The sequence below is a fragment of the Chiloscyllium plagiosum genome, unplaced genomic scaffold (assembly GCF_037043375.1).
Source record: "Chiloscyllium plagiosum isolate Xiang-an unplaced genomic scaffold, Cpla_swu_hap1 HiC_scaffold_2, whole genome shotgun sequence".
Taxonomy (NCBI): Eukaryota; Metazoa; Chordata; class Chondrichthyes; order Orectolobiformes; family Hemiscylliidae; genus Chiloscyllium; species Chiloscyllium plagiosum.
The window spans coordinates 79,325,446-79,350,527 of NW_028270140.1; the positions used below are offsets into that span (position 1 = coordinate 79,325,446).

Here is a 25,082-nt window from a genome sequence, read left to right on the forward strand (position 1 = left end):
GTCATATAACCCACACTCTCTTGCATAGCATAAATACATGAAAGCTGTGCCACTCCATTAAAAATATGCTAAGTCAGGTAACTCTTAGGTCTTGTTTTATACTGAAACAAAGCTTCCAACATGTAAAGCACATTAAAGGAGTCCTGCAGTTTGCAGGAGAATGGGGGTCGAGTTTTGATGTGGTCTGTTGCCTGCTGTACAACTTTGGCATCATGCAGGAACAACCCATGCTTCCACCATTTGAAGAGCAACTCGGAAGATAGAGAAGGAAGAGGAGTGAGAGGCAAGTCATTCCTTATAACCCCTTTCCAGCTGAGTTGTTTGAAATCGTTCTTCAGAGACATGACACAAATAAACTGTGACTCAATTCAGCAACAGACATAATGTTTTCCTCGCCCTCTTTTAATGCATTAACAAGACATCTAGTTGGTCACAATGTGGAAATTTTAAAAATACACTAAACATAAAATATTTCAAATCCAATGTATGAATGAAATTAATCCATATTGCATACAATGATCAGCCTGTGTATTCCTTTACCCTGTTCTTGTGTGTCCTAACATTCCTACACAATCCAGGAACTATAGTATGGCTGCTGACTTTTCAGCGGAGGAAACTGCAAATGACTTTAAAGGATGGTCTTAAATATCCATGCACCTAGAATAGCCATGAGTGGACTTCATCTTAGTGTAGGTGAAGCACGCTCTGTTAGTTGGCCAAGAGACACTGGCAAACATGGGAGAATTGAACGCCAACACCCCGAGAGAGGACAACAAATTCATGCTCCGTCGAGACACTGCCACACTCTTACGCCAGTGCCTCACAGAAACTAATAATCTGTCACAAGCCAAATTGCAGGACTATTATGACAGTTTGCAATGTGCTCTGAATATTGGAATCCATAGCCGTGGTGACAGCAGTCTAACATTGCAGGGCACTAAACTGGTCTTCATGATATCAACCTGAGCTTCCACAGTAGTGCTCAGACTTCTGGTGGAACATCTTTCCGATTATGGTTGGATCCACAAAATTGGCCAAACACTTCCATTTTTGGGAAGGAGGTTTTTGAGCTTGATGTAAAGCATAGTCCAAATTAGTGCTGGACTGCTTCACGTTGTCAGGATAGAATACTTTCCAGCAGGCTTCCCAGTGCACCAGCATTCCATTCTGCATACCCATCAGCATTCCTCTGTCGACTGTCATACATAGTCTTTTGCTTCCAAATTTGAGCTCAGATTCTTGCAAAACCATTGCCATGTCCTGACTGAAGAGCATTTGTGCTCAACGTCAGCAACCCATGAGAGCTGCCCCTATGCTATCCCTTAAGTTGCATGCCAATTGCAATACAAGTATCTGAGTTGGTGGCCAAGTGTGTCAAAGTGAGTGATTGTAGTCATTGGAGTCAGTAACTTCTTCATCGTGGTCTTCTTACTGCCTGCCCACTATTAGACAAAGTTGCACTCTGTAGGTATCTAAAGAGGAGGGCAGATAGGGAAGTTTTCACTGCCTTGAGGAGGGAAAAAAAAAAGGTGTGCGCTTAAACCATCTGCATGCTCATAAATTAGAAAGAAATGTGCAATGGAGGCAGGAATAATTTCAGGGGAAGAGCAGGAAGTTTGCAAGTAGCTACAAAGGTGCTGTCATCGAGCTCATTTCACCCTCTCAACCAGCTACAATCTCAGTAACCATCATCTCAACAACGGTCAGCATTGTCTCCTCCGAGACGTCAGGACTTGCATGCTGTCTAGCACTTCGACCAACTTTTGCTGACTGCAGATATGCACAAGCATGTCCTGCAAGTAGGAAATGTGGAGCCAACAGACTGCCATCTGTTTGGATAATCTGGCTGTGGGGGCAGGGGCTTGGTGAACAGAACTCCAGGCAGAGTTCAGCAAGGTGGAAATTTGGTAGAAATTCTAGTGTTGTCAGAGATAGTCTGTGATGTGCCTGTCACCCAACTGGAAAGTGTACTATAATTCATAAAGCTCATGGAGCAACATGTTGCAAACCTATTGCACAATCAAAATCAGTTATTCAAAAAAAGTGGAAGATTTTCACACATTTCAAACAATTAACTAAGCCTTGTAGGCTGACAGATTCTGCAGTAAAATGGTTTTACTCCACTCCAGCCTGTCCAACACTAGCAAGCTGCCCAAATACTAGGATTCCTGGGGACAAAGGTGGTGGTTTTCTCCTTTACTTACCACAAGAATAGCTGAATTAAAAAGGTTAAATAATTTCGTGCAATACAGGCTGATTGACCTTCTTAAAAACACTCAATCCAAAAATCATCTGGATACTAACCTTCACTTTAATTACTAGGACTCACCTCCAGATGTACGCAAACAGATTTAAGCAGCTTATAGGTCGCATCCCTGGAGAGCAATGAAACAAACATAAACTGCAACAAAACAGAGTTTAAAATAGCATTAGTAAATTTCAGCTACATTGGGTGGCGAATTATCCATGCTGTGAACTACCTTGTACATCAAATTCTCCAGAGTAACTGGATTCATTGCATAACTAGGTACTCACTTTCTCAAGTTCTGTTGATATGCATAGAGCATTTGGTACGAGTAAAGCAGTTTTATGTTTCTTAATTTGAGTCACGGAAAAGGCAGGTATTGCAATCTAAAATTGTAAAAAAAAGTGCTTAATTGGAAAAGATAATTTGGAAGTACATTGTTAAATTTTAAAACTGTAAAACACAGGTTAAGTTTACAAGCTTCCATCTGTCTATCCATCCCACCAAAACACCAGACTGGGAACAGATCAAAGTTATCCCTTTTATCACCGGAGATGAAATCATTATTATTGTCAAGACAGGTAGCTAAGGTAATACCAAAAACTAGGAAGCAAATGTTGTTGTAGTTAACTAGTTTTAATGGACAGTTTATAATTTAACACGTTAAAATATGAGATAATGCAACAGTTTCAGCAGTTTTATAAACCTAAAGGTTTAGCCATCCTTAAATGCTTGGTCACCTTTACAGAAACAGAAATAAACCACTAGATTTCCCACTCAAGATAAAAAGGTGTAAATTTCCAATTAAAAATATCATAATGGTCCGTTTCAACAAAGCCATCCCTTTGCCACCAAGTAACCAGTGAAATGTACAAACCTTAATATCTCTTCCAAAGACTTTGGAATTAAAGCAAATCCAGTTTTCAGACACATACAGTTTCCCTTGATACAGTATGTCTTTTTGTAGAGCACATGTAAAACCTAAAAAAAAAATAGTGCTAGTATCTTAACTGTGAAAATTTCAGCAAAGAAAGTTACTTTTCAGGCTTCCATTCTTAAGTCACCAAAATATTTTAATTTGATACAGCTAGTGAGGCCATTTTTGTTAAAACGTGCAAATACTTCCAAAGCACTGACACCCAGTTGATGAGGCTTTGCACTGACAGGCTGAGCTTATCCACAGAAATATTCCCCTATTCAGTTCCTGCTTCTTCCAAGATAGTTCCAACTTAGAGTAACAAGAGAGAACTAAAATTGTGCCACTGAATTTGGAGTGAGAGTTGGAAGAAGGCCAATACAAAGCCTTATCCAATGACATCAGCTGAGCAAATTCAGCTCTGAGGGTTACATTTATCTGTGATCCCATAGTATTTGACTAGGCCATTAAAAAAGCATTAACTCAGTGTAGGCTCACAATGGACAGTTAAGAAATGATATCAGAAAATGTGCAACGCCTGCATAACAAGACAACACAGCCAAAAGACACAACACAGAAACATGAAAATTGTCAATTTGGTCTTTTGTTAGCATGAAGGGAGGGACTGATCTCACCTTGCAATGAGAGGGTGTATATATGTGCTGAACCGTGACTACATCACAGACAGAAGTTAGGCATTTATGACATGGAACTGATCAATCATAAGACACAAGTGACTTGTCCACTTACTTTGTTTTAATATTTCATCCTTTTCAACGTGTTTAAAGAGCTTGTGATAGGTTGCGTTAGTCTTGGAAAGCTAATGAAAAAAAATGAAAAGTAAAAATGATCACTTACTTATCTTTCTCCATCCCTCCACGTTAAAGAGGGATATTTAAAAGTAAAGAAGAATTGGTTATAATAATTTCCACTGCTTTCCTGTTTTATTTCTATTGTATAACTAAAGGGAATGGCAGATTTTACTGGTTCCCATTATTTTCTGTAGTGATTTAGTTACCACTGCCACTTCCTTTAATCTTGCATCAAATTTTTGCCAGCTTGGTATCATATTGCAGACACTGTTGTTCATTTGCTCTCTTTCACATCTCTAAATGGTTTCAATTCTCACGAAAGGCTATTGACACAAAATATCAACTGTTCCTTTCTCCCCTTTCTCCATTGATGTCACCTGGCTTTTGAGCTTTTCCAACATTTTCTGTTCTAATTTCAGTTCTCCAACACCCACTGTATTTTGATATCATATGATTTAGTGAAAGCATGCAACTTAGTGAAACTTGACCTCTGCTTTCAGTTACCAGATCTTAAGCCAATTGGCAATGGTAGGTATTCTGTATCAGTTCTCAGTAGTTCAGATCCTGGGAGGCTGTACACAATTGTAGTTCACGATTCGTGAGCTTAGAATAGAATTTCCAGCTTTTGGAATGGAGGATAAAGATAAATGGAAATAAATTGGCACGCATTTTCAGGTGAATGCAATTCAAACAATTCTGGAGTTAAATACGGTTAAAAGCCAACCTTTGTTTATCTTATAAACCCATTTGATAAGAGTGTGAAAATAGGGTGTCTGAGCTTAAATGTAGTCAGGTGATCTAGTCTTAACTTCAACAAAAGATTTGTATTGCAAGTATATTTCCCAGATATAAAAAGGAAAGTGAAAGCAGCTTGATAGACAAAGTTAGGGAACAGGACAATTACATCCATTAACAATATAAATTAATCACAACAGGTATGAAATCAAACAGTTGCAATGAAGACAAAAGAATTAGTTTCTATTTCTGTTTGAGAATATCCCAAAGCCTGCCACACATGGAGGGCAGAGTTCATGGTGTGAAGTTGCGAAACCAAATGTTGAGTACAGAAGATAGCAAAAAGTGTCTAAATCAAAATGAACTGCTGTTCAACCACCTTGCGCTGGGTTTTACTGGAATTTGCTGCAGACCTAAAACAGAATTGCGAGGTAAAGAGCAAGATGGTGCAACTAAAAATAGAACCCAAAAGCTGTAAACATGCCTGTGGACAGAGATGTTCTGCCAAGTGGTCTCCCAGTTTGCATTCCATCGCCACGATGTTTGTGAGCACAGAATAAAAGATAGAGAGGATTGAAGGAGGTACAAGTTGCTTCACTTTGAGTGCGCCCTTGGGGCCTTGGAGAGTAAGGAGGGTGAAGGCAAAAGAGCAAATATTACACCTCTTCAATTGCATGGCAAGGTTCCCTCTCCATAATCCTTCTCCCATGGTCCCTTTCTCATGCTCTTCCCCACCATTTAGTAAAGTAAAAAAAGAAAATCACATTTCCCATACTTGTTAATTTTGAAGAAGTTACATTGGACCCCAAACATTTTTCTCTACAGCTGCCTTCAAACCTGTTGAATTTCTATATCACGGTTTTTAATACCAGAATTAGCTTGGAGGGATGCAATTAGGCAGTTGACTTTCTGTCAATAAACTAGTTGCTATTAAGTTTACAATCATGTGTTTTTATAAAAGGAAAAGAAAAATGAAGAGTCACTTAGTTAAAACCCATAGGAAACATACAAAACATCATGTGTCTTGGGGAAAGCTGGAATACAGAGGAGAATTGGAATGAATGTCCAGAGGCCTGCAGCATAACTTTGGATTAGTCCCAGGAATAGTAAAGCAAATTAAAACCTCTAAGATTCTTGTGATATGTAAGAAGGGAAACTCTTGGGCAGAATAAGTACAACTAGGCTTACAGTATAAATCTTTATCAGCTATTTAAGTTTATGACACTTGTTTAATTTTTGTTGACATATAAAGTTTGGATATTTGAACTTTTCTTGATCTCCAACAGGATTGCAATACAATACACACAAGTCAGATTAGAAGACCTGCTGGCTCTGCTGTGTCTGCAAGGGGATCTGGCATACATAATACTAGAGCACATGAGCACCATGCCATTTGTGTTTTGCATTTCAGAACATGTTTTGAAAGGTAACTGAATTACGGCCCTAGCATTGTTTCATACAGCTGAAAAGAATCCCCGTACTTTATATTCTAATTTCAATGGTATTTTCCTAACCTTAAAGTTAAATGATCAAAAAAAAATCTCACTTGCCCATCAATGCTCCAGCCAATAACAGCACAAACTAGAGGAACAACATCATTAGTCTGGGCACTTTACAACCTGATGGAATTGATATGGAGTTCAACAGCTTCAGATTGTGAACCCAATTGCATTCCTTTCTTTTCTTTTAGTTTTACTTATTACATTCTCTGCCACCATGTTTTCCCTCCCCAACTCCCACCCCAGTGGGACTGTCTGTTCTCTCCAGTCTGGCAGTTAGACACACCATTAAGTGATCACATTCCGATCACTTAAGCCTTTCTCCCCCAGGAATAAAAACCCCACTGCTGCCTCTGGCTTAGTAGACCTTAAAAGTAAGACTGTCAGATGGTATCAGTCACTTTGCAACATATAAATATAGAAACAGGAAAATAGGAAAACAATAGTCCTTTCAACCCTTCATTCAAAATCATCATGGCTGATCATCCAACTCAATACCCTGTTCATGCTTTTTAGTCATACCCTTTGATTCCTTCAGCCCCAAGAACTATATTTAACTCCTTCTTGAGAATATGCAATGTTTTGAACACAACCACTTTGTGATAGAGAAGTCTACAGGCCCACCACTCAGAGTGAAGACATTTCTTCTCATGCTTGTTCCAACAGCCATTTAGCCACACCATAAGTCATTAACAATGTTTCCTTGGTTCATTTAACCATCTGAAGACACCAGTGAAACTCAAATATGGATCAGTAGCTTCTGAAAAGGGGCGGAACTGAAACATTGGAAATATTCAGTTGGAATGTATAGAGCAATAGTCTGCTGCAGCAAATTCCATGTTCACTTAAAGAGTTGCTGAAAGCATTTATAGAGTCAGAGTCATAGAGATGTACAGCATGGAAATGGACCCTTCGATCCAACCCGTCCATGCCAACCAGATATCCCAACCCAATCTAGTCCCACCTGCCAGCATCCAGCCCATATCCCTCCAAACCCTTCCTATTCATATACCCAACCAAATGCCTCTTCAATGTTGCAATTGTACCAACCTCCACCACATCCTCTGGCAGCTCATTCCATACACGTACCACCCTCTGTGAAAAGGTTGCCCCTCAGGATTTAGATTTGGATAACATTCCAAAAAAAAAACTGAAACTTGCAGTTCCCCATCAGGTTACATTTCTATTTTTAACAGCCCAACAATGAAAAGAAATGGCCTTGGAATTACCTGAAAATTAGCTCCAAGATCTAAACCATTGAGGTGTTTAGATGTGCCCAGGCTAAACTGACAGTTTCAGAACAGAAAGGCTATCAAATAGAATTATTATCCACACAGTTCTGAAGTCTTTTTAAAAAATGTAAAATAGTGTATACTTCAATGCATACATTTTTTAAAAATCATAGAAGCACTAAACTAAATCCAGGTTTGAACATAGCCATTTATGACAATGTCCAAATGTGTTTCTACTATTAAGAAAGACTCAGGTCAATTAGCTTATTAACTTCAGTAAACAGACAATAAGTCATGGACATACTGAAAGGTACAGCTGAAAACAAAATAAAAATTGGTAGATGTAATGTTTGTTCCTCAGTCTATTGAGTACTTCACTCCAACTATTTTAATGTGTACTTTACTACCTGATGATTTGTACAAAAGACCTCTTGGCACTCAAGCTCAGATATGTGGCAGAGGCTCAGAAATAGGTTAGCCAAGTTATCCACACAGGTGCATAACCTAGAAAGACCAAAAGGCAAAGGAAAGAAAAAGAAAAAAGCACATTAAAATACTCACGTTGGAGATGGACTTTTTCCGTTCAGGTTTTGTTTCATAATCTGTAGGACTGGGTGAAAACACCGTATCATAAGTCTTTGATCTGGAAAACAAAGAAAATTCAAAAGTATATCCAAATAAATTAACAGCTTTAAGGAATTTTTAATCAGATTAAAAAAATAACTGCATTGCAAACAACACCGCAGCTTATTAACTGTTACGGGAGAGAATCCAGCTTATGTCTTAACTAGAAAAAAAAGTGTAGCTTTAGAATCATGACATATTTTTTGATTATCCAAACTGCTTGAAATAGAATGATTGTTTTCACAGCAAAGAAAAACAAAAATAGAATATTGCTGGGACAAATGATAGGGAGAAATAAAATAATCTGTCTGCTTTAAAGAGGGATTGGAAATGAAAGTCATCTTCAAAACTTTCAAATATACAAATGGCGTAAAGAACACACTGTTAGAGTTCATGTGTTTGGGAAGTTAGGTGAATTCACGTAAAATGAAGAATACAAACGAAAAGCCGATCACCTGTCAAAACAACTGCTATCTTGATAAAATCATTGCAAGCATTATTTTTTTTTAAAAAAACCTGCATGCTAGAAACCTGAAATTGAACAAAAAAATTCAGAAATATTTTGAAATATTCAGGTCAGGAATAGAATAGAGTTAACATTTCAAGTCACAGCCATTACATCAGAATTAACATCTCCGATCTGGAGCCTGCTGTGGCAGTACAGAACTATTATGTGGTGGAAATGCCAAATAATAATTCGGTGCACATTTCAGGTGAGTGACAGAAAAGCAGGGGGAGAAAAAAAAAAGATTTTTTTTTAGTTTCACATGTCATTAGCAAAACAAAAAGTTAAGTTGACCCTGAGGGGAAAAGTACCAATTGAACTACTTGGAATTATTTCAATATCTTGAGATCTGTTCAAAGTCAAAAAACTTGGGAAAGAAAGCTACCCAAGGACATGCTTCACAAAAAGATGTAAAACTTCAAGGTGCCTTCAATTAATCCAATATGAAGCAGAAAACAAAACCTACAAGTGACCTGGAGTCAGAGTTGTGAAATACAACGCATGACCCGTTGCAAGAGGCAATACACGTACTGGCAACATATTTGTAAATATTTCATCAATATACAGGAAACAGAAGTTGTAGTACCTCCAGAGAACATGCAATTTTAACGTGAACATGGACAATGCTCTTGACAGTGAGGTATATAAAACTGTGAAGACCAAAGAAAAAAAAAGAGAACAGATGGATCTTAGAAGAAATTTTATCAGCATTTCAGTCGAACACATGAAAGGAATAATGATGGATATGCAAGTCTAGTACATAACTAAAACAGATTAAAGAGGCACGATCTGAATTAGATGAAATAAATTATAGCGCCAAAGAAAGATTACTTCTATAAATCCCATAAAGAGAAAGGATGAAGGGGTTCATGGGGATGAACAGAACAGCAGCATACAGAAACACATTAGCAATGTCATCAGAGATGTCTAAATTTCACTTAAACACTGCATCACAAATGTAACAGTAAAATGTTTGCCCAATACTACAGTAGCAGGACAAGATATGAACATAAATAGTCAGCGACGATCGGCAATGGAGTCAATGAACACTGAGGAGGTAGCACTATTGGAGATCAACATAACGGTTTGTTTAAGAGCAATTAGATGAGTTTAAGAAAGGTCATACCAATTAATATTAAATCATGGGAATTGGTGGGGTGGGGTGACAGGGAAAGAGATAAAAGAGAGTCACTTCTATCTAGAAGACTGCAATTTTAGGATCTTTACAGGAAGTCACTCATGATGTAAAAAACAAACTGAAAATTTATTTCCACATAGAAAATGTGATATAATTTAAGAAAACCAAATGCCAGTAAGTGATGGACAGATGTAATACAACTTTCACACAACTGTTACAGGTCAGAAGGAGGCCAATCAGCCCATCATGTATGCACTGGAGATGGCTGCTCCCACCTCCAGTTTACATCTTATATTATTTTCAGGGAGAGCAGGGAAGGTCACAGACACAATCATTAGCCAAACCCCAGCTCTCCAGTATGGTTCCGTGACTTCAGACATCTTATAAACTTCTTAAGTCTACATGACCACCTGTTCTTAATTAGAGGCACCTGCTGTGCTGTCGGAGCCATTTCAAACAGGGCTTTAGTTCCCCAGAAGGTTCCCCACTTTCTCACTCGTTTAGAAGAAGTTGAAAATGACCTTGGTTTGCAAATTTCAAAGCAAGTGCGCAACAGAACTAATTCCATCACTTTCATATTTCAAGGTTAAAGACACACTTGGTACTGAACCAATGTTCACACGGTAAACAATAGTTGGAAAATTCAGAATCAACCCTGAAAAAGGAATATCAAAAGGGGAGAAAAGGCATCACAGACCTTTGATTTTACAGTAAAGTGTCAACACAAAACATTTAAACTTCAATGCAGAACAAGAATAAAATGCTATAAGGAAGTTACAAGCTGACACTTCATTTTATTAACATTTACTTCAACACAACATGGCTCATTCTTCTGAAAAAGTACAACATTTTTTCATCGAAATAAACAAACGATACTTGCCGCATTTTGGTTCAAATGATATTATGCTGGTGAAGCTTCGGATTGAACAACTTATTTCTCAGCTGGCTAGCAGCCCTTAAGATTCTTAAAAGTATATCATACATAAATATTCATAGATTGTTGAGTCAAGTAATCAAAGCCAGTTCTGTGCTGAGTACCAAAAGGCAATCATACTAATCCTAATTTTTTTCAAAATGTTAAGCCAATTAGAAGAATTTGCAAGGGTAGGTATTAAAAGCAGCTCAATTCACTATGCTGACTCTTTTACACATGTCAGCTGCATAATCTTTAACCTAAGAAAGCCTCCTTCATATTATAATATCATGGCTGATCTGCCAAAGGCCTCAATTCCTCTGTCTTTACCCCATCATAACCTAAACTCCTCAATATTTCAATAATGTATCTACCTCCTCTTTACATAATTTCAGTAATCTAGCTCCACAGTCCCTACAGTAGAGAATTCCAAATATTCACAACCCTCAGAAGAAATTCCTTCATTTCTCCATTTTAAATGAATGTCTCTTTTTCTGTAACCATGTCCCTTAGCTTACGACTCGCCCAATAATGGAAACAGCTTAACATCTACACCATCAAGCCCCTCAGAATCTTGTACATTTCAACAAGATCATCCCTTATTCTTCTAAAAGCTATTGAATAAAGGCCTAAACTGTTCTTGATAAGTCAGCTCCTTCATCCCAGGTACCACCCTATAGCGAGTCTCTTTTGAACGGCATCCAATGCCAGTAACATGGGGATCACAACAATACACAGTACTCAATGTGCAGCCGCACCAACACACAACGGTTGAAAAATATTTGCCTATTTTTACATTCTAACCAAATGGCAATAAAATGCCAAAATTCGATTTGCCTTCTTAATTACTTGTCGCACTTGCATGTTAACATTTTGTGTTTCATGCACAAGACCAACCAAATCCCCGTGTTACACATTTTTCTCAGGAGTTTCTCTTCCCATTTAAACAATACTCTGCCTTTTGATGCAGAGCAAATTCTAGATACCAAGATGTATTAATTAAGAAAGGGAACTAAAACAAATACCACTCCTATAAATTTGGAAAACAAAATGTGGATTATCTTTTAAATCAGATTTAAATATTATAAATTGCACTGCATGACTAAGTTACATTTTTGATTATCTAATGAGAAAAATGAAGTATGGAAATTCCCATTAAAAGATTTCCCAATGAAATCTACATTAAAAAGTCAAAGTTACCATATTCATCAATGTAATTAAAATTAGGTCCACAATTTGCTTATTTCAACTTTACATACAACATCACTTTAAGTTTATTAACTCCGCAGGTTCTGTAACTCACACTGTGTGGTTGGCTCTTTATTCAAATATTAGCACTTGTATTAACGAATAGTAAAATTACTTCGAAGCAAAGGAAAATCTAGATGTGGTATATACACTTGACAATCTCCAAACCAACTGTGCTCAAATTTCTGTGAACCATATTTAAAAACCAAATGTTTCAACTAGCATTCAAAATTTATATTGGCAATTAACTAAGTCTTAAAACAGGTACATATTCAGTTTCAATTTTAAACTGGCAGTACAATAGTACAAAAGCCTCTCCCCCAATAAAATTAAAACACTTAGCTGAAGGAAATATTTAGATTCATTAGGATACAAGAATACTGTAGTGTTCCACAAATTTAACAACCTTGGCACCATTACAGAAAATCAACATACAGAATAGTCCAATGTATCCAGTCTACACATTTGGTGGTTTGTCAGTCAGTGGTGGGTATAGTGCAACAGTGGATCTCTTACCTGGTTAGATAATTTCTCTTCTTGGTTTCAAATATTTCTGCATCCAGATTCAGAGACTGTAATTGTTGATTAAGCAATTTCCCAGCTTTCTTTGGTTTATCTTCCGCTCCTGCATTTTCTGGCTCTGAGCTGCAAACAAATTCATTAGATTGCAGACCATTCAGCAGAAAAGAAAACAAGCATTCTATGAAGAAAATCCAGTTTTAAGCAAGCTACAGTGGCAATGTTCTTACAGTGTTGGTGAATTCTAGGAAGGTTCACTAAACAAACAGCTTACACTAGCCTGTAATGTACTGGCTTTCATTGATTTAATGAAGAGTGATGATCTCTATTTTATTATACATTAAATTTGCTCATTAGCTCAATTTTAATTTCAATCTGAGAAGCTAGCATCTGTGAGCCAGTTGCTGACATTTATGTCAATTAATGTGGATTCCTCCTGTCAGAGTCAGGTTAAAATTGAATTTATGTTATCCAAGACACAAATCTAAAATTACAAGCTTTGCTATGTGGATATTTTATATCCCGCTGTATTCCAGATTTGCATCTAACATTTGGAAACATTTTTAGCAATGGTTGTTGGATAATGATCAGAAATGGAATTTTTGGAATTCCTTCCAAAATTCCCTTTGCCTACCCCAAATGTGTTATGGGGGAGGGCACAAGTGACACCCAACTTTGTTTTCTTTTGCTGAAGTCAAAAGGCCAAAGTTGCAACTCACCCCTTCACCTGCCATGCTGACATAATCCCCATCAGTTTGATAAGACAACAAATACTCAAACTGCCAGTTAAATAAATATAAAAGTATAGCTTTTAACAGTTCACTGATCCATTCACTCATTGAAACAACATAGCTGGCCAATGGGTAAACTATACAACCAAGCCACAGAGACCAAAAGATCATGACATAGGTTCAAACTTGAACTGTTGCCTTGTAGAGACAACTGTTGTAGGAATTACTCCAAACTGGGCCAGAATTGGAGGGACACTGACTTCTGTCTGTTAATTACTGACTGTAAATTGAACCTCTGCAAATGTCAGATTTCACAGTCATCGGTGATCAAACCAGGAAGTTCTGATAGCAAGATTCACCAAAGTTGGAAACTTCAGAGAGAGGTTGGTGAGCTACTGTGGTGTGGAAACCACATCATGGCAAGTCAGTGACCAAATGGGTTTGGGGAGCGGGAAAGGTGCAAATAATGAAAAAGAAAAAAATTTGAATGTGTAATTAATGCAAAGAATTGACAACTTTCTGTTCATACTTTGTTATCAACAGGTGAAGAGGTGAGTCAACTTACTTTTGTCCCCTTGATTGTCCACAAACTGTATTTTTAAATGACGCAACTATTATATTTCAATTAAAACTACTTCACTGGCTCAAAACTGAGAAGCCAATTACAAAGTATGGAGTGAAATAAAGGAGAAACATACAAACAGGTATCAAAGTTTAAAGGGGAGAAAAACACAACCAAGGACATGTAATTTAGCATGTCCTTAGAGCCTGTGGGGTTAATCTAATCAGGAGTTGATTGATTTTAAAATCCATTTTAAATCTTCTTCAACAGAGCAATGTTATGTTTGAGTTCTCAGTGATGAACGATTGCCTAATTTACTTTATCATCTGGTACTGTTTCTCAAGAGGAAGCCTTCCAGTTCTGCTGTTATGAATCCATTTTCTTCACTGCCCAAAGATGTTGCCTGAAATGAATGGCTTACTTTTGCTCCTACGTTCTTTATAGTCTTTCAGAAATAGATACTAGTGTATGTTTTTGGCTTTTATTCCAAGTTTGTATTTCTAAGTTGGTTAATATGCATGTGACTTACTGGAAATTTCACTTTGGAATGTAAGGTGTAAATCAAACAGGACATAGGGATTGGAGTGATTGATTTCAGGCACTTTGCATGTTAATTTCAAATCCTGGAGAAATTTCTTCCAACAGACAGCCCGTATGATTCTCCGCCACAAAGTGTTTGAAGCCAAAAATCTTAATGCTTTAAAAGTAGGAAATGGATGTAATTCTTAGGGCTAAAAGGTATCACAAGGTATGGGTTGAACATGGGAATAGAATAACAAGTTGGATGCCTGGTCACGATCATATTGTATGACACAGCAGGCTCAAAAAGCCAAATGGCCTACTCCAGTTCCTAGTTTATATGTCATCTATTGATGGTTTCAGGAGTGGTTAACTTATCATTGTGGCCATCTCAAATCAAAGTCTTTCCTGTTTGAAGTGATTTTAGCCCATGAAAAGTTTCCCATGTATTTTTTCTTTTAAAAATTACAAAATGGAAGTTTAAAGTGAGGATACGTTTTTACTATAATCTTTACAGTTTCCATAAAAGCTTAGAGGAGAAAGTGAGGTCTGCAGATGCTGGAGATCAGAGCTGAAAATGTGTTGCTGGAACAGCGCAGCAGGTCAGGCAGCATCCAGGGACTTTGTAGAGGGAGGAAGAGAGCTTTGTCAAGGAAGGCATCCTTGTAAGAGAATTCGCAGTAGGTTAAAATCTTTGAGGAGAAAGTGAGGTCTGCAGATGCTGAAGAAGGGCTTATGCCCGAAACGTCGATTCTCCTGTTCCCTGGATGCTGCCTGACCTGCTGCGCTGTTCCAGCAACACATTTTCAGCCCATAAAAGCTTATAAGACTCAAACTTTACAAAAGTTAAGATAGGTTTGGTCAGCCATGAAGAAGGAGCTTCCTATTAGAAAAGGCTGCACAAAATAATCAAAAAGCATAAATGCGCTCCTTGTAAATGCCGCTATTGTATGGTTTTGCTCGATACCTTTTAAAAAAAGTCATCCATTTACTCATGCTATTAAGCATATTACCAGATGCAAACTGAAATTGACTATTGATTTCCCTTGAAGTTGCATTGATTTTCATCATGCTTGTGAACACCAGTCTATATTTTCTGTGTACTATGTTGGCAAAGAGAGAAAGGATGGACTAATAATTACATTTAAGAGGAATGGTACTTGAATAACATAACTATTTACTGTAACAAGCTGTACTGACTGTAAATCTCTGACAAATGAATTCCCTCCAATTTTCTTGCTATTCTAATTGTGGACAAAGAGCATTTAAACCCTCAAACACCGTATTCAGGATGTCCATCGAAATAAATGCAAAGCTATGTATTTCTACCATTAATGACAAAAGAAGATGGTAGCACAAAGATTTTAGACAACCCAATGCTATTTCAATGCACTGCCCTAGAGTCTCTAATAAATCAAAAAGTAAACTGCACTGGTTTTTAAAAGTGCAAATCAATACGTTAGGAAAAAATAATTTAATGATGAATAGATCCTTTTGCAATGTAACAATAGAATGCAAGCCAATTTGATTTCTGAAAATGGCAACCATTGCACACAGAAAATTAACCAAAGGATATTTGCCACTATCTAAAAGCACTCACCGGAGGCTCATTTAAGTAAGGACATCTGAACTTGTCAAATTTTGACCGACTTCAATCGGTTTCATCTCAACTAATTTTTCAAATCAGTAACAGGCAGGTGGAAAAAAAAACCCAAAGCTGCTCCTGTCATGTGTGTCTATCCTGTTCCTGTTTTCTCTCCTCCCTTTCACACAAACACACCCTTCACTTGCATTGTAAGCAGCTGACAAATGAAGACAAAAAGAACATTAATAATTAAATCTGTATGATAATCAACACATCGATTGCCACTGCATTTCAAACTGCAGTCATAAAGGGCAATTCTGGTTTCCCAGGATTTGCTCCACTAGTGCCCAGAGGAAATGTACCAACATAACCAGTGAGGGGGTGAGGAGAAATCAAAAAAGGTACAAGGGCAAAGCTTAACTTGAAAATCTTGATAGAATTATAACCCCTTAGCTTCTGGAAAAAGTTCAACATTAAAACCAAAAAAAAGTGTTTTAAAAGGATCAGGCTGCGTCAACCCAAATGCTTAAGAACAGACTAAGAATGACAGAGAATATGTGCCTGAGCATTAAACGGGGCTCCATGAAGGAGTGAGTTCACTTGGGCATTCAACTTCAAGCATTGCATTACCAAATGACTTTTCTAAAAAAAAAAGAAAGCACAAAAGATTTAAGTATTAAACACAAGTAAAGGCTCCGATGATGTCTTGCTGGATTTGTAGCTGTTCCGAAGAGACGGCCGATATCGGTGTATTGTTGGGAGATATTTCCGCCGAGTCAGCTCTCTGCCTCCAGGCCTTAAACCCACACAAACGCCAGCAAATGCCTATTTGTGCCAAAACTTATCCTGCACACTTCCCCGGTCAGCAAGTGTTGGCAGCGGAAATAAAGACAACTCCCACCTCCCCGCGATCATTGAAGCTTCGTGGATCCAAGGGACTTTAAAAAGGCAGTCCGCTCCAAGTTTAAAATTTCACTTCACTTCCTGCTACATGCTCGACACTGTTGCATCAGACCAAGCCTGTAACTTGATATCATTTGACACACATCCTGGCTTCGGGGAGGTTATAGAAACGGTCCACTGCGCTCTGAAGGATACAGTCAGTCGGCTAACATTGAGATCTGGTGAAAGGTTTCGCCCCAGAAACCAGTTTGTCCCCCTGTGAGCAGCAAGTGGCTGCAAGTCTCAGGCTGCTCGGAAAGAGGCAACAGCCCGGCTGCAGTCAGAGATGCCTAGAAAACATTTCAAATGTCAGAGACCTTTTCTAAAAACGCCACACCATTTAAACTGATCAAAGTTAGAATAATTTTAACCAATCTACTTAGTCTAAAGCTCAATAACTTCCCATTGCTTTTGACTTAAACAATGAGCGATTCAATCCTTAACACCATTGCCTCATGAAGGAGGGGAGTAAGAAGAGAAATCCGATCCATTCAGACAGAGAGCCCACAGAGCTTCCTCATTACTCTCCTCTTTCCACAACCACCCCCCTTGTCATTTAACTAGCTGTTATGGAAATACTCGTACACGTAAAAAGCTGCCATGTAGCGTTTAATCAAATAATCATGTCATTCAAAAGCAGAAATTGTTGGAGAAACTCAACAGGTTTGGCAGCGTTTGTGGAGAAGGAGAGAGAGAAACAGGTTGAGGGTGAGTCCTGTGACCTTTCAAGGGTCAAAATTAAAAATCACAACACTAAGTTACAGTCTAACAGGATTATTTGAAAGTACAAGCTTTAGGAGCTCTGCTCCTTCGTCAGGTAGCTAGTGGAGTTGGATCATAGGACACAGAATTTATAGCAAAATATCTAGTGTCAGACACGTTTGCAATACATTGAACAAACCTAGGTTACTGTTACTTCTTTCATCTTTTAGAATGGGCTGCAGGTTTCCATTCATTAATATGTAAATCACAGAACTTGTTTCAAGTCACATTCCCACGATAACTTAAGGTTTTATTTAAAAAAGGTGGCATCTCAGCTCAGACAATGCATGAAAAAGGTGAGAGATCAAAGTCTGTATGTGTTTCCGATCTTGAGTCAGACAGGTCCTATTTCCAAAGTAGAAATTTATAAAATGTGACAAGAATTATTCAAGGGTCAGCATTTCTCCACAGATACTGCTAGATCTGTTGAGCTTCTTTTGCAATTTCTGTTTTTGTTTGTTTCAGACCTTCAACATTGTCTGTACTTTGTTTTATATCAGATTACTCAACCTAGCAAGTGGGTACATTTTATAGCAAGATTGATTTGTCCCTGCAAACCAATTAGCTAGTGAACAACTCAATCCTACACACACCTTCAATTCAGGGCTCATCATCTACAAACTTATATCAGTATTTACTGTGGAAAAGGATATTGAAGATATAGATTGTAGGGAAATAGATGGTGACATCTTGCAAAATGTCCAGATTACAGAGGAGGAAGTGTTGGATGTCTTAAAATGAGTAAAGGTGGAAAAATCTTCTAGGAGAAAGTGCTGGAGATCAGATCTGAAAATGTGTTGCTGGAAAAGCGCAGCAGGTCAGGCAGCATCCAAGGAGCAGGAGAATCGACGTTTCGGGCATGAGCCCTTCTTCAGGAATGAGGAAAGTGTGCCAAGCAGGCTAAGATAAAAGGTAGGGAAGAGGGACTTGGGGAGGGGCGTTGGAAATGCGATAGGTGGAAGGAGGTTAAGGTGAGGGCGATAGGCCGGAGTGGGGGTGGGGGCGGAGAGGTCAAGAAGAAGATTGCAGGTTAGGAAGGTGGTGCTGAGTTCGAGGGTTGGGACTGAGATAAGGTGGGGGGAGGGGAAATGAGGAAACTGGAGAAGTTCGAGTTCATCCCTTGTGGTTGGAGGGTTCCTCGGCGGAAGATGAGGCGCTCTTCCTCCAGCCGTCGTGTTGCTATGGTCTGGCGATGGAGAAGTCCAAGGACCTGCATGTCCTTAGTGGAGTGGGAGGGGGAATTGAAGTGTTGAGCCATGGGATGGTTGGGTTGGTTGGTCTGGGTATCCCAGAGGTGTTCTTTGAAATGTTCTGCAAGTAGGCAGCCTGTCTCCCCATCTCTGCATACCTTAACATGGTCCTGTCCCCTTAGTCCAAGAACTCCCCACCTATGTTCGGGACACCACCCACGCCCTCCACCTCCTCCATGATTTTCGCTTCCCCGGTCCCCAACGCCTTATTTTCACCATGGACATCCAGTCCCTGTACACCTCCATCCCCCATCACGAAGGACTCAAAGCCCTCCGCTTCTTCCTTTCCTGCCGTACCAACCCTTCCACTGACACCCTCCTTCGACTGATTGAACTGGTCCTCACCCTGAACAACTTCTCTTTCCAATCCTCCCACTTTCTCCAAACCAAAGGAGTAGCCATGGGCACCCGCATGGGCCCCAGCTATGCCTGCCTCTTCATAGGCTATGTGGAACAGTCCATCTTCCGCAGCTACACTGGCACCACCCCCCACCTTTTCCTCCGCTACACTGATGACTGTATTGGTTCTGCCTCGTGCTCCCACGAAGAGGTTGAACAGTTCATCCACTTTACCAACACCTTCCACCCCAACCTCAAATTTACCTGGACTGTCTCAGACTCCTCCCTCCCCTTCCTAGACCTCTCCATTTCTATCTCGGGCGACCGAATCAACACGGACATTTACTATAAACCAACCAACTCCCACGGCTACCTAGACGACAACTCCTCCCACACTGCCCCCTGTAAAAACGCCATCCCATATTCCCAATTCCGCCGCATCTGCTCCCAAGAGGACCAGTTCCAATACCGTACAACCCAGATGGCCTCCTTCCTCAAAGACCGCAATTTCCCCCCGACATGATAGACAATGCTCTCCACTTCCCGCTCCTCCGCCCTTGAGCCCCGCCCCTCCAATCGCCACCAGGACAGAACCCCACTGGACCTCACCTACCACCCCACCAACCTCCATATTCATCGTATCATCCATCGCCATTTCCGCCACCTCCAAACGGACCCCACCACCAGGGATATAGTTCCCTCCCCTATCAGCATTCCGAAAAGACCACTCCCTCCGTGACTGCCTTGTCAGGTCCACACCCTCCACCAACCCAACCTCCACTCCCGGCACCTTCCCCTGCAACCGCAAGAAATGCAAAACTTGCGCCCACACCTCCCCCCTTACTTCCCTTCAAGGCCCCAAGGGATCCTTCCATATCCGCTATAAATTTAGCTGCACCTCCACACACATCATTTACTGCATCCGCTGCACCCAATGTGGCCTCCTCTATATTGAGGAGACAGGCCGCCTACTTGCAGAACGTTTCAGAGAACACCTCTTTGGGACACCTGCACCAACCAACCCAACCACAACTCCCCCCTCCCACTCCACCAAGGACATACAGGTTCTTGGACTCCTCCATCACCAGACCATAGCAACACGACAGCTGGAGGAAGAGCGCCTCATCTTCCGCCGAGGAACCCTCCAACCACAAGGGATGAACTCGGACTTCTCCAGTTTCCTCATTTCCCCTCCCCCCCACCTTGTCTCAGTCCCAACTCTCGAACTCAGCACCACCTTCCTAACCTGCAATCTTCTTCCTGACCTCTCCGCCCCCACTCTGGCCTATCACCCTCACCTTAACCTCCTTCCACCTATCGCATTTCCAACACCCCTCCCCCAAGTCACTCCTCCCTTTTATCTTACCTGCTTGGCACACTTTCCTCATTCCTGAAGAAGGGCTCATGCCCGAAACGTCGATTCTCCTGCTCCTTGGATACTGCCTGACCTGCTGCGCTTTTCCAGCGACACATTTTCAAAGGTGGAAAAATCCCCAAGACCTGATCAGGTGTACCTGAGAACTCTGTGGAAGCTAGAGAAGTGATTGCTGGGCCTCTTGCTGAGATATTTGTATCATCGATAGTCACAGGTGAGGTGCAGGAAAACTGGAGGTTGGCTAATGTGGTGCCACTGTTTAAGAAAGGTGGTAAGGACAAGTCAGGGAACTATAGACCAGTGAGCCTGACGTCGGTGGTGGGCAAGTTGTTGGAGGGAATCCGGAGGGACAGGATGTACATGTATTTGGAAAGGCAAGGACTGATTAGGGATAGTTAACATGGCTTTGTGTGTGGGAAATCATGTCTCACAAACTTGATTGAGTTTTTTGAGGAAGCAACAAAGAGGATTGATGAGGGCAGAGCAGCAGATATGATCTATATGGACTTCAGTAAGGCGTTCAATAAGGTTCCCGATGGGAGACTGATTAGCAAGGTTAGATCTCACGGAATACAGGGGGAACAAGCCACTTAGATACAGAACTGGCTCAAAAGGTAGAAGACAGAGGGTGGTGGTGGAGGGTTGTTTTTCAGACTGGAGGCCTGTGACCAGTGGAGTGCCACAAGGTTCGGTGCTGGGTCCTCTACCTTTTGTCATTTACATAAATGATTTGGATTTGAGCATAAGTGGTACAGTTAGTAAGTTTGCAGATAACACCAAAATTGGAGGAGGTGTAGTGGACAGCGAAGAGGGTTACCTCAGATTGCACCAGGATCTGCACCAGAAGGGCCAATGGGCTGAGAAGTGGCAGATGGAATTTAATTCAGATAAATGCGAGGTGCTATATTTTGGGGAAGCAAATCTTAGCAGGACCTATACATTTAATGGTAAGGTCCAAGGGAGTGTTGCTGAACAAAGAGACCTTGGAGTGCAGGTTCATAGCTCCTTGAAAGTGGAGTCGCAGGTAGATAGGGTAGTGAAGAAGTCATTTGGTATGCTTGCCTTTATTGGTCAGAGTATCGAGTACAGGAGTTGGGAGGTCATATTGCAGCTGTACAGGATATTGGTTCGGCCACTGTTGGAATATTGTGCGCAATTCTTCCTATTGGAAAGATGTTGTGAAACTTGAAAGGGTTCAGAAAAGATTTACAAGGATGTTGGGCAGGATTTGAGCTATAGGGAGAGGCTGAACAGGCTAGGGATGTTTTCCCTGGAGCATCGGAGGAGCATCGGAACCTTATAGAGTTTTACAAAATTAAGAGGGGCATGGATAGGATAAATAGACAAAGTCTTTTCCCTGGGATGGTGGAGTCCAGATCTAGAGGGCGTAGGTCTAGGGTGAGACAGGAAAGATATATATATATATAAAAAAAAAAAAGAGACCTACGTGGCAACCTTTTCACATGGAGGGTGGTACGTGCATGGAATGAGCTGCCATAGGAAGTGGTGGAGGCAGGTACAATTGAAACATTTAAGAGGCATTTGGACGGGATATGAATAGGAAGGGTTTGGAGGGATATGGGCCGGGTGCTGGCAGGTGGGACTAGATTGGGTTGAGATATCTGGTCGGCATGGTTGAGTTGGACCGAAGGGTCTGTTTCCATACTGTACATCTTTATGACTCTTGTTTCCAAATCTTTCCAGGATTTCTCTCCAAACAAATCCTCTCTCTGTCTCAACAAGCATCTCAGTGGTAGCTGTTAATTATCTCATTGTGTATAAGGTCCTGTAAACAGCATTTAACCACATAACACAGTGAGTGCACTCCATTTGAAGAGGGACTCCAATGTCTCCTGGTCAACATTTAACCCTCAAATCAACATTATTAGAAAAAAAAGAGATGATTAGTTATTACCAGGATCTTGTGTTTGAAGAAAGTGTCCCTTATTTTGACTGATTGTTCCATGTCCATAAGATCATAAGATGTATGAACAGAAGTACGCCATTCAGCCAAGTCTGCTACATTGTTCAATGACAGCATGGCTGCTTTGATTAGATTGCCTGCTTCTCCACCGCCATCCCCCACCCCCCACAAACCCCCAAATCCTAGATTCCCTTACTGATTAAAAATCTGCCTCAGCTTTAAAAGATACTTAATCACCCAGCCCTCTGTGGTAAAGAATTCCCTAAGAAGAAAAACAAAATTCTCATCTGTCTCACAATGTCTGATTCCTTTCTGAGATTACGCCCTCTGGTCCTTGACTCCCCCACAAATGGGAGGGGAAAAAAGTATGCTGTGTGGGTAAGAGCTCTGGGCACAGCTGTTTACAACAGCCCTGCATTACAGGTAAAGAAAAAAGGATAAAGACACAGCATCTCACACACCCCACACGCACGCGCACCTGAAGGGAATTAGGATAATTTAAAGTTCTAATCACACTACAAAGCCAAAAATCTCAAATGTCAACATTACTGGGAACCTCCACTGCAACTATCCATGTTTTCCAAACAATTTCAAACAAAATCTATTAAAAAAAAGCTTTTTTGTCTTTTTGGACTTACCTCCTATTTCTAACGTGTGTGCAATATTACATTACTATTTCTTTCATTTAGTAATTAATAAATTATGTTAATTCAAGAAATGCTTAAATTGTTTTCTTTTAAAAGACATTCATTTGGATATGGAAGAATGGTATCTCTTAAAATTAACCCCATTATGGCCAACTCAGGTGGTGGTGGGTGACAAACCAAGGGGTGACAGTCATCACTTCTCATGCAGGAGCCTAAGTGCTGTGAGGTATCCCATGTGTAACTGTAACAAATTAGGGAATTTGTTTCCTAATACCTCCATTATTAATAATCTCAAGATTTCTGCTCCCCAGGCCTTCTCATGTTGAAACCACTCACTAAACCTCATGCTCTCATGATCACCAGCAACCCTTTATATCTTGATCCCATGGTCAAAACAGGTGTTAAGTTATAAGACAGAGTTGACCACTTGATTGTCAGAATGTTGCCATCTTCCTTATAAATGTGACTACACCTCAGAAAATCCCTTGGCTTTAAAGAGCTTTACCTGTAGGGACAAGTTGATTAGTGCTGGTCAAAGCTCACGCAAACTCACTTTCCATTGGTGCAAATAATGAAGGTTTATTTTTGGTAAACTCAAAAATAACTACTTTTAAACACAAAAAAATGCAAGTTTAGCATGATCATCTCCCCACCCGCCTGCCTCCCTGCGTGCCCCCCCAACTTGCACTCAGATGTGAGAATGAGCCAAGTTAGGATATCATGTTGCTATATATCTACCAAATTAAAAGGGAGAAAGTTAGCCAACCACAAATGTTAGAAAGGTCATATACTGGTTAGCTACCAAGTATAAGCTCATTAGGAAGAACCATTGCATGAACAAAGTGAATTTTATTTGGCTTTATTGATTATAATGCAACATTTTCCTCGTATAGGGTAGCACACTGTTCTGATAAACAGTTACCAAATAGGGAGTTGGCTAAAGCTTCTTGTTGCACAAGCACTAGTCAACTTGCCTTCACAGGAGCAGACAAACCTGTTGCTAAAACATTTTTAAAAAATATATATCTCAAGACTATTTAACATTTAGATTAGATTAGATTACATTACAGCGTGGAAACAGGCCCTTCGGCCCAACAAGTCCACACCGACCCGCCAAAGCGCAACCCACCCATGCGCCTACATTTACCCCTTACCTAACACTATGGGCAATTTAGCATGGCCAATTCACCTGACCTGCACATCTTTGGACTGTGGGAGGAAACCGGAGCACCCGGAGGAAACCCACGCAGACACGGGGAGAACGTGCAAACTCCACATAGTCTGTCGCCTGAGGCGGGAATTGAACCCGGGTCTCAGGCGCTGTGAGGCAGCAATGCTAACCATTGTGCCACCGTGCCGCCCATTTAATACTATAATGACTGATTCTCTACCTCAATGCACTAATTCTACTCTCTCCCGCATTGCATGATATCTTAAATGTTTGGAAAGATAGGTATTTTAAAAATAAATTCAGGAACTTGTCTGCAGCGTTTTGTGGTAGAGAATTGCACAGATTACCATCTTCTCAATGAAGAAATTTCACAATGAAATAAAGGCAATTCAAAGATCTGCTTGCGGTGCAGCCAATTGGTTAACTCATTGCTGTTAAATCAGAATTTCAATAAATTACACCTCAGGGATTCTTGTCTTATGTAAAACAATGAATTTGATTCAAATAAATGTAACCCATGAGCATTGTGGAGGCAAAAGGAAATAATTAACCATGCAAAAGTTTTTAAAAAGAAACTCTATCCCACAGGCACACTCAGTTCCACTGATACGTGTTCCTACCATCTGCTCCACAGTAGGTCTTGATATTTGATACATTACCCTAATAAATTTAAGAAGAATTTAGTCTATATGAATCTTCTATGCAACAACTTTAAGATGCCTGAAACACTGCAATGAGCGTAACCAAACAAATTTGACAGTGAGCCACACAAAGAACTATTAGGGCAGATGAACTTGGTCAGGAGTTAGGCCTTAGGAATGTTTTAAAGGTGGAAAAGGACAAAGGCGAAGGAGAGAGTTCCAGAGATCATGGCCTCAGCAGCTGCATC

The 25,082-nt window shown here is 40.1% G+C and overlaps 1 protein-coding gene across 6 annotated transcripts in view; it reads right to left on the reverse strand.

Moving 5' to 3' along the window:
* Positions 1-25,082, reverse strand: part of gramd2b (GRAM domain containing 2B) — a 180,839-nt gene that overhangs the window by 28,792 nt on the left and 126,965 nt on the right. For 3 of the 6 annotated variants that reach the window (XM_087998049.1, XM_087998056.1, XM_087998046.1), the window contains 6 exons: positions 12,384-12,512; positions 8,001-8,082; positions 3,912-3,981; positions 3,123-3,226; positions 2,536-2,631; positions 2,330-2,401 (listed from right to left, as the gene is read on the reverse strand). In XM_087998049.1, coding sequence (XP_087854175.1) covers positions 2,330-2,401; positions 2,536-2,631; positions 3,123-3,226; positions 3,912-3,981; positions 8,001-8,082; positions 12,384-12,512 — 553 coding nt within the window. Of the gene's footprint in view, positions 1-2,329; positions 2,402-2,535; positions 2,632-3,122; positions 3,227-3,911; positions 3,982-8,000; positions 8,083-12,383; positions 12,513-15,798; positions 16,439-16,684; positions 16,841-25,082 lie in introns of those variants that run through there. The other 3 variants (XM_087998062.1, XM_087998066.1, XM_087998054.1) reach the window with 3 other exon arrangements.